Source organism: Neophocaena asiaeorientalis, unplaced genomic scaffold, assembly GCF_003031525.2.
Source record: "Neophocaena asiaeorientalis asiaeorientalis breed wild unplaced genomic scaffold, Neophocaena_asiaeorientalis_V1.1 scaffold55, whole genome shotgun sequence".
Classification (NCBI taxonomy): domain Eukaryota; kingdom Metazoa; phylum Chordata; class Mammalia; order Artiodactyla; family Phocoenidae; genus Neophocaena; species Neophocaena asiaeorientalis.
In genome coordinates, this window is record NW_020175684.1 from 7,338,620 (window position 1) to 7,355,147 (window position 16,528).

Genomic DNA, 16,528 nt, shown 5'->3' on the forward strand with positions numbered 1-16,528 from the left:
CCAGGTAAATGCCATGGTAGATAATTTCATCCCCTTGCCACAGATACCCAAATCTTTAATCTTATTTTTTTCAAGATTGAAACTAACCACGATTTAAATTTAACCACCATTTAAATTATATTCTCTACCACTACCACCCTCCCTGTCTCCATTTTCAACCTCCCATTTATTCACAGACTCCATCATTCATTGGCACAATTGTCACTACTTTTTATCTCCGGCTACTATCTCACATCTTTTGTCTTCTGCTACCTTCCTCCCTCAAGTACCCCCTCTCTTAGTAGCATTTGTTTTTATATAAAATAACAAATGCTTTTGTTAGTTTTACTTTTTAGTTTCTAATTTTTTTAACATCTTTATTGGAGTATAATTGTTTTACAATGGTGTGTTAGTTTCTGCTTATAACAAAGTGAATCAGTTATACATATACGTATGTTCCCATATCTCTTCCCTCTTGCGTCTCCCTCCCTCCCACCCTCCCTATCCCACCCTTCTAGGTGGTCACAAACCACCTCGCTGATCTCCCTGTGCTATGCAGCTACTTCCCACTAGCTATCTATTTTACGTTTGGTAATCCCACTACTGGGCATATACCCTGAGAAAACCATAATTCAAAAAGAGTCATGTACCACAATGTTCATTGCAGCTCTATTTACAATAGCCAGGACATGGAAGCAATCTAAGTGTCCATCAACAGATGAATGGAGAAAGAAGATGTGGCACATATATACAATGGAATATTACTCAGCCATAAAAAGAAACGAAATTGAGTTATTTGTAGTGAGGCAGATGGACCTAGAGTCTGTCATACAGAGTGAAGTAAGTCAGAAAGAGAAAAACAAATACCGTATGCTAACACATATATATGGAATCTAAGAAAAAAAAAAGTCATGAATAACCTAGGGGTAAGACAGGAATAAAGACACAAACCTACTAGAGAATGGACTTGAGGATATAGGGAAGGGGAAGGGTAAGCTGGGACAAAGTGAGAGAGTGGCGTGGACTTATATACACTTGGTAGCACTTTTAATCTCTCCCATCCTGAAGGCTCCTTTGCCCTTTAGTCTCCCCCTCACACACCCCATTAGTCTAACAGTTACTGCCAGATTACTCTCTTGAACAGTCAACTCCCTTCTCCCTTTTCTCCCATCCCCTTGCTGAAAACCTTTCACTCTTTTCCTTTAGTCTCTCACCAAGGTCTAAACATTTTAGCCTGAAATTCAGGGCCTCCCCCCACGTACACACGTTGTCATATTGTCACACCTACCTGTTCAGCCACATGTTCAAACTGAACTAAGGTCATTGTATATCTCAACGACCCTTTCTTTCTCCTCCTTTACCTGGAAAGCTGATTCTCCTAATCACAAGATATGTAGATTCTAGTTACTCTTCAGGACATCTTTCAAATTCCACCTTCTCTATGCAGCCTTCCCTCTTCTCCCTTCTGGAAGAAGTTTCTTTCTTCTCTGAATTTCCATAGCACTTGGTTTTCTTATGGCACTTGTTGGTTTTATATTTCTTAATACAGTTATGTATGTACATCTCTGGCATCACCACCAATCTATTAGTAGAACCACTTTGAGAAAAGAGCCACGTTTTACATACATATTTATAAGCCCCAAAGTATTTAACTGTATCTACTGTGTAGTCAGTATCCAGTAAGTGCTAAATGAATTTTTTAAGAACAAAAGAGCACTTGTGAAAGGGCAATTTAAAGAGTATTTATTGATAAAATTTCTCCATAGATTTAGAATATTAATACTGCATTTTGCAGTGTTATTATAATCCAGTTCATTTGTTATGCAGTCACACAAATTAATGCTCCATGAATTAAGGCTGGACAGACATGACTTTTATTCTACTCCTGTTAGTTATTAGGCATCCATTTCCACACAGTTCTTAAAAAGATCTTAAAATATTTTTCTACTAGAGTATGTCTTTATACTTTTTAGTAAGAAAATGTTGTCAAAACAAATGAATATTGTGTCAACAATGGACTTGTTTGACTTCTTTAAGACTGAGGGCAGATGGTTTTAAAGCTCCATTTTATTATCTGTTTTCAACACTGAATGTGCTACACAGAAGTGCTTCTTAAAGATGGTGTAAAAACTGAGATTTTTTTATGACCTGTAGTTAGATTCCTAAGTTGCCCCCTGCCATTTAACTTTTCATTCTCAAGCTTCCTTTCCTTCCAAATATTTAACTACCATGAATTATACTGAAGTTGCTGTAGGTCAAGAAACCTAGTTTTCTAAATTTTAGTATAACATATAGCAAAAAGAATTAGAAAAAGTTTTATACGTAAAGACATATTCATGTAACAGAATGTCGACTGGGATTTTTCCTGTTGCCTGAAGGCTGACAAGTACCTCACTTTCTAAAGAAACCCGTAACTAATTTGGGTATAAATACCAGCTTTGATGTTCATGAAGAGACAGTTGTGCTACCCTGAAATTATTACCCTGGTCCTCTCTCCTTTACCCCACCACACAAAATCCATAAACTGAAGTGTGTAGGGATGGATTGGGGGTGGGGAGCAATGGAGAGAGACAGAATGAATTGTCCAAGTCGTGTGAGTTTGTCAAAGTTGTGAGTTCTACTTCCCAACTCACCCCCCAAGGCAAGTAAAGAGAATTTTAAAGAGAATCACCTGCAACAATTGAAGGCACATGCCAAGAAGCAAAGAGCTATTTGAGCAGAGTGAAAAGAGAGTTGGAAAAAGATATCAAGGTAGAGAGCAGGGGAAATGGTGAAGCACCTATCTTCCCATTGTATCTCAGGGCAAGGATGTGTGAGTTTCCTGTGGTCAAGTAGGCATCTTTGAAAGTAGCTGGCCTTGAGCCTTCTTGCCAGTGTCTGAGAGCAAACATCTGAAATAAGAGTCTGTGAACTGGACCATTGAGGTGGGAGCTGAGGGGAGTTTGGAAGAGATGGGTTGGACCTCCCATTTAAGGTAATCTGCATAATAGGAAACTTTCTAGCCCACAGAGCCTTCCAAGAACTCATACATTAAGAATCTAGCCAGAGTAAGCATTTATAGGCCTGCCACACCAAGGGTAGCAACAATCAGAAACAAAATTCTACACTAAATGGGTTTAAGTAAAAATCACCTACAACGGAAGCCCTCTTTGGTTATTGCTATTATTATTAAAGGGAGTACTAGACACGTAACAGGCAGGCACATGTCCATTTCCAGTTCCTGTACCTTTCCTCAACTCAAATATGCCCTTATAAGAACACCAGTCTTCTTATAAGGACACCTGTCAGACTGGATTCAAGCCCACCCTAACAACCTCATTTTAACTTAATCCCCTTTAAGGGTCCCAATCCCCAAATACAATCACATTGGGAGGTTCTGAGAGTTAGGGCTTCAACATACGAGTTTTAGGGGAATATGATTCAGCCCACACTACCAGGCAAGGGAGAAAAATGCCATTTTAAACAGCTAAAAGCCTAGAAGGTTGAGGTCATTTGTAATAACATATAAGGTGGTCCCAAATGCTAAGTGCAGGACCACTTTCTTGTAGGCTGAAGTAACAGATAAAGGCTGGAGTTTGCAAATTTGGGGCAGGCTTACCAGAAAGTTGAAGGGTCTATGAGGAAGATGGGGCAATGGTTAACATCCATGACTCAAAGCACCACTACAGCATTCAGTTGGAAAAAAACAAGAGCACTTCTCAGGTCAAAATTTAGCTAAATGCATAGCCCTAGATGTAGGGCATGAGTAGGATGCTTAACACAGTATTCTTGCAGAAAGCCACAAATAGAGTCCTTCTGTTTACATAATGAAGAGATTGGGATGTTCAAGCAAACTCCAAGTAGTTGCGAGACAGACAAAAAAAAATTATGAAGATAATAGGTGTGAGATTATAAAAGGTAAAATTCAACTAAACTCTGAATTGGGGAGGGAAACATGAACGGAAAGGGTCAGCCCCATTTCCACCTAGACTGGCAGGGTCGCTGTTGACCCCAGGCTGCTTGCTTGCCACAGGAGGGTGGAGTAGAGCCACTTCAGGGGAGGGGAAGTGACAAAGGAACAGATCAATGAGGCTTTCTTGGTTACCTTTAATGGTGCCATAATGAAACATCGAATTCTGTTTCAACGTCTACAACTATTTAAAAGTAGTCCAACTGACCCATCATTGCTTAGCTTCATTTGAAGAAAATTGGGCAGTTTCTTCCCACTACTTTACCCTCCCCAATTCCATCTCTTCACATCTTACTAATCACACCTATACCATTAGGAAATATTTGTGGATCTTTTGAAAAAGGTATTCCTCACCAGGTTGAGACTTCAGCTAGTATGGCATGCCATAGTAAAAATCTATTTCTCTTTTGAAGTGAGCTAACCTCATAAGAAAGGCTGTATTTCTGACTTCACATTTTTGAAGAAAATCTCTACAGCTTTACTAAAGACAGGTATTTACTGACATAAGTTAGAGAGATTGTCAGATAGAAAAAGGCACAACTGCTTTTCTTGTTTTTAAAAAAGAATAATTAAAAATAAAACCATCTACTCTCTGAAATTTTGATGTGCTTGCTCTGCCACTTCTCTGGCACATCATATCTGCTGGACCTTCCATCAGCTGGGCAAACAACACCATAGAGCTTAATATATATATATATATTTTGCGGTACGCAGGCCTCTCACTGTTGTGGCCTCTCCCGTTGCGGAGCACAGGCTCCGGACGCGCAGGCTCAGCGGCCATGGCTCACGGGCCCAGCCGCTCCGCGGCATGTGGGATCTTCCTGGACCGGGGCCCGAACCCGCGTCCCCTGCATCGGCAGGCGGACTCTCAACCACTGCGCCACCAGGGAAGCCCTACAGCTTAATATTTTAAAGGAAATTCCTTTGTAGAAGCCTCCCCTCCCCAGCTCCCAGCTCCCCCTGATCTATCCATATAGCCCCATAATAGACACTGTGATCACTACACTGCAAGGGAAGAGGAGGGACCTGAGTTACTGGGATAATAAAAGCATTTAACATATGAGGAGATGGAAGTTAAAACACAATGGATGTTCCTGGACATATTCACAATCACACTTGAGTTTCCTGAAAAAGCTATGAAAAAGGATTTATGAACCATTTCTTCATATTCTGGGAACGGGTATAACATTCTCCACAGCAAACATTCCTTAAGTCAGGGTGGCTCCCCTCCAGCCGTAAGTCTCCGCAACAAAAAGGACACCCCTGCACTCAGAAGAATCTGGCAAGTAGTACCCAATTAATCCAAGGTCTCCATCTGCTTTGATATAACCAAATGGGAGGATCTAAAAACACAGAATTCAATACACTCAAGTGTATACCCAACACCACCAAATAATTTATTTTGAAATCAGAATTAAAAGAACATATGACAGCTGTGAAATGTATGTTTATGCTGTTACTTCTGATCAGTTATACAATAATCTAGGACAAATTACCAGATAAATTTTACATTACTTCTTCAGGACTGTGGTTTCTCGACGACTTCAAACTTGGGATCTAAGAGGAAAAAAAGGTTCAAGCTTAGCCACACTGCAATAAAGTTCATCTTCTAGAAAGTTTTAATATTTAACTCATCAATCTTCTGATTTTTTAAAGAAACATCTACATGGAAATATAACAACTGCTTAAGATTTATTCAGGACTTACAGTGAGCCAGGCTCTCTATGTCATTTAACTGCAACTATCATTATGAGGAAAACAGCATAATTCTCCCCAAATGTCAGATGAGAAAGAGGGACCAATTAACTATCCAAAATCACACAGCTCATAAGTGATATTGTCAGGAGTTTGATTTTAGATCCCTGCCGTTTAACCTCTATGCTATTCGATCTCCTACTCCAATGGCATTTATCCCAGAGCTTCCCATGCACATGTCACTGTTCTAATAAATTCACATGTAATTGCCATTTAATCCTCTACACAACCCAAGTATGTATAAATATTCTCCACTTAAAATGATCCCCCACAACAATGAATCTGTGATTAAAAAGACTTACCTTCAAATGTGAAGTTAGGGAACGTATTCATGTCTGCTTTACCATACATTTGCTTAAGCTTAAAAAGCTCCCTGTCTAGGTCTTGCTGATACTCTGGGCCAACATCAACAGGTCCTCCAGATGTCCTGTTGTGTAAACGACCAAGTTGAAAACAGATTTTAATCATTAGTTTACAAAAACAAAATTAAGTTTCATAGATCTTCTATATGTAGAGAAAAGCAGACTTTTCTGAAAGATAAGCAGTTCCACTTGAATTTCAGCTCAAACTATTTTAACTATTACGAGGTTTCACATAAATGAAGCAACTTCAAACAAACCTCTAACATTCAAGGTCTGTCAGTATCAAGGATACTTATTAAAAGTCAACCTCTCAGGGTCTAAGCAGCAATAAGGTACAATGGCCAAGTCTGCGGGGTCTGGGGTGAATGACTGCTTCCGTTTCAGCGTCAGCTCTACAATTTTGTAACTGTGTGAACTAGAGCAAACCGTGTGAACTAAACTCTACATCTACAACTCGAAGTCTTACCTGATGGTGGCGTTGAGAGAAAGAGAGATTGTGTACATGTACCACTCAGCATAGTGCCTGGCACACAGTGAGCACTCAGTTATCTACTATCACTTATGATTTAGATCAACCACCACTGGACGGCATTCAAAAACTTTTAAGTCTCTATAATAGGGGCCTAACAAAGAAGCAAATTACTTCCTACCCCCAGAGGTTTTGCCATTTAGAAGAAAAAAATAACATGTTTATAAACAATTATGCTGTAAGGGAGTTAGGTGATAACCTACAAAGACACGGTTTAACAAAAAGCTACTTGAATGAGGGATCACTTTTGCTAAGCTGAACAGGGAAATTTCATTTTAAAAAGGTGGCATTTGTGACAAACCATGCATTTGGGTCAGATTTTAATTTGAGACATTCTAACACTGAAAAGGCAAGGATGAGGAGGTGGTAAAGCACTGGCTGTACGTGGGGAACACTAAACAGCCTAGAGGGAAAAGCCAGCGGGACCCAGATCACAGGAGGCCGAGAATGTTAAGCCTGGGACTTTGTATTTTGTTTGCTAAGCAATAAAATGACAAAATTAGAGCTGTGCTTTGGAAAGATAAATATAGCATCAAGGACCAGCAGTGTTTACACAAATTCTGTTTGTCAGAATGTTACTGCCCACTTATCGAATATAATAAAAAAATCTATAAGTGAAAATTCTATCAAGGCTAATATTTTCACCCATGCCTATGATAAAAGCATAGAATCTTATTTATGCTACAGAATTTCCACAAAAAATACTGAGCCAGCTCTAATTTAAGAACTTGTTAATGATGTTTCTTGCTATGGACCCAATGTTCTTCTACATCAGCATGTGCAATAGAACCTTCTGTGATAACAGAAATGCTCTATGTATGTGCTGTCTAATATGGTAACCAGTAGCCATATCTGGTATTGAGCAATAGAAATGTGACTAAGGCAACTGAGGAACTGAATTTTTATTTACACTTCATTAGAATTTGAATAGTCACATGTGATTAATAGCTATAGAGATATACAGTTCAGTTCTAGATAGAGCCTTCAACCAGATACTTTGATGACTGTTGTCCAGCTCTGGGATCCACAAGCTTTTAGAAACATTCACTCTTCCAAGCCGCCTTCCGGAATGCACCAGCTAGAAAGGAGCATTTCTTCCTATGAGTTCTCCAAACACTGAATGTGTCACTATCTTAGCATCTAACCTATTTAAACTTATATTGTATTTATTTGCTTAGAAACTTTCTACCCCATCAGACTTTAAGAATATTGTGTAGGGATTCCCTGGTGGCACACTGGTTGAGAGTCCGCCTGCCGATGCAGGGGACACGGGTTCATGCCCCGGTCTGGGAAGATCCCACATGCCGCGGAACGGCTAGGCCCGGGAGCCATGGCCGCTGAGCCTGTGCGTCCGGAGCCTGTGCACCGCAACGGGAGATGCCACAACAGTGAGAGGCCCGTGAACCGCAAAAAAAAAAGAATATTGTGTAAATGCAAAGTGGCTTCTTTCTTTGTAGCCCACCACTGTTAATAGTCCAGCGCTTTGCACATGATAGACAACCAAATAAAACAAAACTCTGAATTGATCTGTATCACTTTTCTGAAGATTTGGGCATTGAACTTGATGCTAAGGTCATCATTCATCTCCAAAACTGTGTGGTTCTATTATTATGTTGCTCCTGGACTTGCTTTATGTCATAAAGCAGGAGTCTTTTGATATTCCCAGAAATATATAAATATGGAAGTAGCATTAAAGAAAAAATGTTGTGTCTATACATTTCCCCCAAATCATGATGTCACAGAAAGGGCACTGAATTGAGAGTTAGAATATTTTGATTATGTTTTCCCCACAATTAGTTTTATGACCTTAGGCTAATCAATGTCTAAGGGGCTTAGTTTTTCTCAAATATGGTTCCTAAATGATTTCCAAGATCCCATGTACTTGTATGAATTGATTCTAGTTTATAATAAATGACATTATAGTAGGGATATATCTAAAATGGCACTAGATTTAATGGGATTCTCCCTTGGAACCCATATAAGGAAGAGAAAATTTGGGACTTAAAAAAAAAAATCAAGATTCTCATCTTCTTCTTTGGAGCAGGTAATGAACCTTTATGATAGAGATCAGCTCAGTGAAGGTCTTAGACACTTTCAAACGCCAAGTAATTTTTTATTACCATCTCAAAACTTACATACTTTGAATATTCACACATACACCATAGTTGATTATCTACCCACTTACTGTCGCTTAGCTCTATATTCTCTAATCTTGTCCACGAAGAGTTTCTGGACAGGATCAAGTTCCTTATTAAATGCCACTGCTGTAAAACCGATGTTCCTCCTCAAAGAGACCGAGACTGCAGACTGAATGACAGAGGTCAACCTGAAGAGCCTCTGAAGAATCATGGTGATTCTGTTACTGGAAACAAGCACCAGAATGTGAAGATACTTTAAAATAGATATAATTGTAAAACACCTGTTAATATGTTATACTGAGCATCTAATTCTACTAATTGCTACAGAACTTAAATCATACCAGAATTCAGTAAACACTAAGAACAGTCACCTGACCATAGCTCCCTTCCCCTCCCTACCCCACACTGCAAGTTTTTTGCTTCTTAACCAAAAGGCCCTGGAACCTAGCAGCAGTTAGGAACCACTCAGGCCTGCGTGTGGCTCCACTAGGGTCAGACGCAGAAAGAAAGCTCAGAATCTGGGATGGCATGTTTTCTTCTCCATGAATTTATTAGTCTTGGCTGCCCACCCTCAGCAGAAAAAGAATAATACTGATCCCCAAATTAACGTACCAGGTTTCCCTGACTCCCTCAAAAGGCAAAAAGGGAGCTGTGCAGGGAGACTGGAGGCAGTTGCCTGAGCCTCAGTTTCTACTTCCCAGGCCCACAGGGAAAGAAACTGCTCTGCTTGTTACAACTGCAGGATTCTAGACATTCAAGGACACTGTAAAAACCAAATCTAAGTCCAAAAGAACCAGCAAGGAAGACAGCAACTAGTCCAAGGGAGCCCACCAACAACAGAGGAAAAATCAAGCAGTACAATCTAATCAGTGAAATAGAATTTGTGAAGGAGAAGAAAGTCTGAACTTTTAAAATAAGCACTTAAAGACTTCTAAGTCCTAGACTTCCTGAAGCTAAAATACATGGTCATCTAACTAAAAAATTACAGTATATAAATTAGAGGATGATCTCAGTTGAGACCTCATTTAGTGTCCTGAAAAGATCAAATGCAAAAAAAAAAAAAAATTGTATGCAAACAGAAATTCCAAAAGAAAAGAAATAAATAGGGAGACCATAAATAATTAGAAAAAACTGCCCAAGATGAAGAAAGGCTGATTAAACTGACAGGGCTTACCAAACCCTTCTGGAATGATGATAAAGATTCACACCTCAATACAGCCTGGTAAAATTTCTGAACCTTAAAGTGAAAACCCAACATGCTAACATGTTTCCCATGCCCCCCCGCAAATTACCTAATAACAGCAATAACAATAAGCATCATCTCACTGACACTGGACTACTATTAAATTATAATACTACTGCTCAAAGTGTGGTCTGGGGACCAGCGGTAGTATTGCCTTACTGGTCTATAGTAATACCAAAATTGGCAATAAGCATTTAGAAACTTTTACAGCAAATTGACAGAGTAATTCATATCTGTTGAATTTAATAATACAAAAAGAGTTCATATTTTGTGTGTCTTCATTGTTTTGTCTTTCATCTACTAATTTTTCCAGTAATTCATTTTTACTGTATTCTTCAAAAATATCCACACGGGTTGAGGGGAAAATGGCCCTTTACTAATGAGAGTTGGAAAGCACTAAGCTAGACGACAATGGAGTAGCACAGCAGTTCTCAAATACAGGTGGCAGTATCCCCCAGGACATTTGAAGACATTTTTGGTTGTCTTGATAGCGGCGAGTGTTACTGGCCTCTAGTGGATACAAACCAGGATGCTGCCAAACATCCTATAACAACAACAATAACAATAGCCTGCCCACAACAAAGAAATATCTGGTCGAAAATGTCAATAGTGCTAAGGTTGAGAAGCCCTGAAATTGCACATAAAACCACCAAAAGAAATCCTACAATCAACCAAATATCCTTCACCTGCCAGCATGAAAGAAAACTATTTGAAGAAATTAAAGATTTCATCATACATCACTCTTATACCTCATCAGAGGAAATAAAGGGGGGAAGGGGAGGCTCCAAGCAAACAACAAATGACCTTAAGGTGCCACTTAATAGCATTCTCATTTTACACAGAAACTGAGGCTTAGTGGTAAGTACCTGATCCCAGGTTACACAGTAGAATTTGACAGAACACAAACATATTTTTCAAATTGTGCAATTCAGTGTATATTTTCCCCTTTGGCAACGTAAAGACACACAACACTCTGCAATGTGGTCACCTAACACTTGTTCAGCCCTAGGTATTTTGCAAAGTACTTCTAGACATATTCTCTCCTTGTACCCTTATGGCAATACTTTGAAGAAACAGAGAAAGGTGTTCTTATGCCTCCTTTACAGATAAGAAAATGTTTAAGAAAAGTGATTAAATTATTCATATTCCCACAGTTAATTTGCTCTAACTCTAACATTGCAAAGATCATGTTACTCCTACTGCAACATGGGTAAAACCCATTTTCATTTTTTTTATTTCTATCCTCTAACTACGAATGATTCCCAAATCACACTTCTAATTTTGGTCTTTTTCCTGAACTCCAAACCTATACATTCGACAGCTCTCATCCTTTCCTAAGTCCTACCGGGCCCTCAAATTCAACTTATCTAAAAAATGAACACATAATCTCACTATCAAAACTTGCTCCTTTTCCTTTATTCCGTTTCATTTTTTTCCCCACTGATTAAAGATCTAGTGAGAAAGATACATGTTATTACACAAATAGGTATAAAATACCAACTATGATTAAGTTCTCTATTCGAGTACTATGAGGGGCCACGCCAGCCTATGATAGGGATTTGACACACTCAGAAAGACTGGGGAAGGCAACAGCAAGAAAAGGGTACAGCGTAAGAGGCGGCCTTGTGCTGAGAGGGAGCACGGTTCTCCCGTTTACAATGATGACTGACCAGCCTTTCACTGCGATTTCGGCGCATGTTCATTGCTGAAGTCAATCCACAACTCGCCTGACTTAACCGGCTCTCTTTTTCCCTCCTGGAATCCGTGATGTAAAACAAAGCTGCTTAACCAAGTTTTAGCACCACCAACGTTTTTAGGTAGGTTGCAAACTTTTAAGATTACTATTATCCTTTCCCCTCTTACGTTCTACTTTTAAACGCTGTAATTCAGAACAATCGCCCGCGCGCCAGAGCTGAGCAGGCCTGGCTGAAGACCGGCCCCACGGGCATGACCTTGGCTGCCCCAGCCGAGCGGCGGGTCCATGAAGCGCCGGCCCCCCTGCCTCCCAGGCCACCCTGAGCGTCAGGCTGGCCCTGAGAGCGGTATTATCAGGGCTACCTACTGAGTCTACCGCAAACTTCAGGGCCTAAAGGCGCCGAGGTCAGCAATGACTCCGGGCCAGACCGTGAAGGTGTCCAGGATACAGGCTGCTCTCTCTTTCAGAAAGGCAGAGGTGATAGGCATCCCAGACCTCGTGAAGAAACCCAGAATGCTCGTCCCTAGAGGCCAAGTGAGTCCAGCTACCCTCCCAATCACCTTGCACTCGGTGCCGAGCTGCCAGAGCCGCCACCGCCGCCGCCACCGTTTTACTTCCGGCCCTGGCTCCGCCCCCCCGCCTACCCGCCATCGCAATGCATTATGGGCCGCCGTTTCAGTCGGTCGACACTCACCGGACAGGAAGCGTCTCGGAGACAGTCGGCGACCGGACGGCTCTAGGTGAGACAGAAGCCAAACAGGAGGAGGAAGTGGAGGGTAAGTGCTTCCGGGTCCCCTGGCGACGCCTCCGCCATCTTTCCTTCTCCCAAGTTGACCTGCTCTCTTTTTCCCTCTCGGAAACCTTGTTGTGTACGCATGCGCACTTGGACTGGCCTTTCCCCTAGTTCAATCCCCACCGCCCCGAGTCAGCGTCCTCTTCCTTGGGGTGGTTGAGGTGTACGACTGTGCAGGCAAAGTGACAAGAGTGTAAAACAAAGCGGATTGGGGCGTTGGGCTCCCTTGTGCCTCGTGAGCCTCCGTTGCCTCGGGCGTTCGTTTCGCGCAACCTGCTGGGAGTTGTAGTCCCGGACCCGGGGGTGCCTGGGGGGGGGGGGGGGGGGGTTGGAGTTTCTCTGCGCCGTTTTCGCGGGAAGGGCCCAGGGGCCTCTCACTTCGAGTCGCTGGAGCTGCGGGTCTTACCGGGAGAGACGCCGCACGTGGAGCCCGCGGCGCTGCGGTTTTCAGCCGGCTCTGGACTGCGGGCGGGGGCGACGGGGCCGAATCCAGAGCGGGTGAGTGCGGCCGCTGGGGAGGAGGGGAGCGCGGGTCCGCGCGGGCCGGCTTCGTTCCGGGGCCTTCTCCCCCACAGCGGCCCCCCCGCGGCCGCCTCTGTGTTTTGTTTCCGCTGGTCCCCGGCGCTGTGACTCCCATTTCCGTTCGTGGAGACTTGAGGGAGCCGGCTGGGGAGGGGCGGGGGGCGCGCGGCGCGGGGCTCTGCTAAGCCGCGCGCACTCGGGGCCCCGGTCGTTCGTGTCACCCTTCGCCGCCACCTTCCCTCACAATCCCCTGCTCGACTGTCCGCCGTGGTCCGCATTCGCCGCGGTCGGGATCTGATCCTGACGCCCAGGGGATTTCAGAGGAACATGCAAAACCATCCTCCTTGCCAACTCAGCGATTCGCTTTCACTTCGTATCCAGTTGTCTTTCTAGAATTCTTACAGTTGCATCAAAGCCATCTATTAATGTATATGGTGTCCGTTGGGTTTCTTTTAAAAACGAGGAAGTGTGAGGCAAGGGGAAAATGATGGGTTAATGTAGCTTGTCAGCTTTTTTAGTTTTTTTGTGGACTGGAAGATACGCCCGCGCGTGTTTGTATTTAGGAACCCTAGTTTGATTAGGTTAACGGCAGAGAGGACAACGCCTAATGTTGCACTGCAAGATGACGAGTAGTGATGTAGAAATACGCGCAGTAGGTCTGAGTCGTGAGAGGAGCAAAGTTTTAGAAAGGTCCACTTAAGCAAAGTGAAGAACTGGACAGTGATAACGTTCTTAGGTACTTTGTTGTTCTTAAATATCAAAAGAAACTGGTCCAACTCGTTCGGAACTACTTAAAGGGAATAATAATCTCTCTCTCTTAGGGTTTGATCCAAGCTTTCCAAGCTTATTTATTTTTAAACATATTCTGACACTAGGTGGACTTAAGCAGTTTTTACGTGGATTGCGTCTACAGGACCAATGCCATGAGGGGTGTATAGTCTTGAAGTAAGAAAATAATGAGCTAGGTGTTTCGTTGAGGCAAGTCATGAGAGCATGTGGAGGCTGAATACCAAATTAAAACTGTTGACTTTAATCTTCCTCCAGCTTTTATTTATGAAACTTCAAGTTTACAGGAAAATTGAAAAAATTATACAGTGAAATTATACAAGGAACACCTTCACCCCCAGGGTCACCAAGTGTTAACCTTTCTCCACTCTTGCTTTCTTTCTCCATGTGTATCCACACAGATGTATGTGTGTTACTTTTTCTTAGCTATTGACTTTATCTTTAAGAAACAAAAATGTCTTTTAATTTACACAGGATACTTAACAGTATTTTTTAGCTTGAGAGAATGTGCAGTTATCTGGTAGGTACTCCCAGATTGCACTTGTATTTATGTATCCTTTATTTATTTATTATCCTTTATTTATTTATTGTCCTTTACTGGGAAAAATTGGCCTAAACTCTGTAAACTAATAATGTGTTCCAGTGAAGAATAATCCTCAAATTTATCTGTGACTCTAAAAGAGAATGATAAACATAACTGTATTTTAAAGAATAGTAGCCTTTCCTGGAATTGTTAGTTAAATATAAATTTAGTTTGTATTCATTTTGTGAAGTGTTCTGAACCCAGGTTAGATTTAATCTAGGAGAAACCAGGGTGTCAAGGGGCACCTTTTCCTAGGGGGAAGGGCTCAAAGTAATGCTCTTCTCCATTTTCTTACGTATTGATATAGAATCATGGGGAATTGTTTCCAGAAAAAGAGCTAAGACCCACTCAAGCAGTGATATCAAAGATTTGGACAGTTTCCCAAATCTCTCCATTGCTTCTTTAGCTAAAATTTATAGAATTGAGAAAGAGGAAGATCAATTCAGGGACTGTAAGTAGCATGAGTTTTTCCAAAAGCATATTGGATTCTTTTTTTTTTTTTCTTTATTTGGCACCTTCTAGAGACTGATCTGTGACTTTTTTGGAAGATCACAGGGTAAATTTCTTAACAATCCTCTGTCTTAGTGCTTATACTCAGAGGTACCAAAGGTGTCCCTGCTGATAAGCCCTCAGGGCCATTTCTCAGCCTCTGGTTGTTACCAGAAAACTGGGTTCATATCTTGGTGGGTGGCAAGACAAAAGACACAACCAAGCCAAAGATCAGAAGAAGAAAGGGTGTACTACTTGCAGCAAGGAGAATACCAGGATCTTCCCAAAGCAGTATCCTGAAGAGCAAAATTGATGACCTTTTAAGCTAAGGGTACTTGCATATTCATGAAGGGTCTTGGGTGGTGCATGCCTATTCATGAAGGGGCTTCAGCAGGAGTATTCAGCATAGAATTGGGGCAAAGGTTGACAGCATCCATGCTTTAGTTGATTGAAGTCACAAGGGTCAGAAAAGGTCAACATTATCATCCCTTAGGTTACAGTTGATCTGGTGGTTGAGCGCTGGGGCGGGGTTTAAATTCTGAAAAACAGCTTAAGAAAGTGCTTCAGGCTAATCTTTACCATGGAAACAGAACTGGGAGTCTTTATAACTGATTTATTATCTTTGCTATTGTTACTCCTTAAGAGCATTATTACTGAGACCTGTTCAAGGGTAATCATTGTGGCCAGGCTTAGATTCCCAAATGGCTTAGGCCAAAAATGGCTTCTCATGTCAAGAAAGCCATGCCTGGTCCTTCTTCTCTGGGTACCGCCTACCCTATCTGCTTACAGTTACTGCTTCTTAGGCTTTCTGTTTTTCCAAAGTTCCTAGAAAATTCACTTGTTTTCTAATCTTTTTTTTAAAGTTGGTTATGGAGATGGGAGTGGATGTCCTTGTAGGCCTTGAAAATACAACGTAAATGATCCTTTTAAGTGCTGTCCTGCTAAAAACCTTATTCTGGTTCTTTTTTTGTACACTTTTTATGATTTTTGCGTGTATGTGTGTGTACATTACCTCCTTGTTTCTAACGGCTACTATAGTTCCATAGTGTGTACTACTTTCACATTTTCTTGTATCCGCAGTACTCTCTTACCATGGATATTGGCTTCAGCTTTCAGCTATCTCCAGCAAAGCTGCCCTTAACATTCTGTTATCAATCATTGTGAGAATGTCTCTGGAATGCTTATCTGAGGGCAAGATTGCTGGATCATAGGTATAAGCACTTTATTTGAGCAAGTGCTGCTAGATTTTTCTCCAAAATAGTCCTGTCTATACTCTATCAATAGTCCTGTCTATATTCTATGCCCCCATGTCCCTGCTAACTCTTTTCAGTATTCAACGTTCTAATCTTTGCCATATATGCACAGTATAAAGTGAATAATTTGAATGTGAGCATTTCTTCATGTCCGTAGACATTTTGGTTTCTCTTTATGTGAGTTTCCTTTTTCTGTGCTTTACTGACTTTTCTAATTTGTCCTGACTTTTGGGGGGGTGTTATCAACTTGCAGGAGTTCACTGTGTATTCCAATTATTAGTCCCTTGTCATGTGTGGATATTGGAAATATCTGTTTCTACTCTGTAGCCTGTCAGTTAAACATAACTCTTAATTTTTATGTAAGGAAATATATCAGTTTTTTTCCTTATGGTTTATGTTTTTGAAATTATATTTAAGAAATCTTTTCTATCATTAGACCACAAAAAAATTC

The 16,528-nt window shown here is 41.3% G+C and overlaps 2 protein-coding genes across 3 annotated transcripts in view; one reads left to right on the forward strand and one right to left on the reverse strand.

The window, feature by feature from the left end:
- Nucleotides 1-5,300: 5,300 nt before the first annotated feature.
- On the reverse strand, nt 5,301-12,673 carry ATP5PF (ATP synthase peripheral stalk subunit F6). 2 transcript variants are annotated; one of them, XM_024732012.1, is made up of 4 exons: nt 12,346-12,673; nt 8,760-8,936; nt 5,986-6,110; nt 5,301-5,485 (listed from the first exon to the last, which is right to left on the reverse strand). In XM_024732012.1, the coding sequence occupies exons 2-4, from the start codon at nt 8,921-8,923 to the stop codon at nt 5,448-5,450; spliced, it is 327 nt and encodes a 108-aa protein (XP_024587780.1). In that variant the 5' UTR covers nt 8,924-8,936; nt 12,346-12,673; the 3' UTR covers nt 5,301-5,447. The 2 variants fall into 2 exon arrangements, with proteins under 2 accessions (XP_024587780.1, XP_024587779.1); XM_024732011.1 differs by lacking the exon at nt 12,346-12,673 and adding an exon at nt 12,212-12,314.
- Nucleotides 12,346-16,528, forward strand: part of GABPA (GA binding protein transcription factor subunit alpha) — a 36,159-nt gene continuing 31,976 nt past the window's right edge. The window contains exon 1 of the mRNA XM_024732010.1: nt 12,346-12,427. The gene's annotated coding sequence lies outside the window, so the exon portion shown is untranslated. The remainder of the gene's footprint in view (nt 12,428-16,528) is intronic.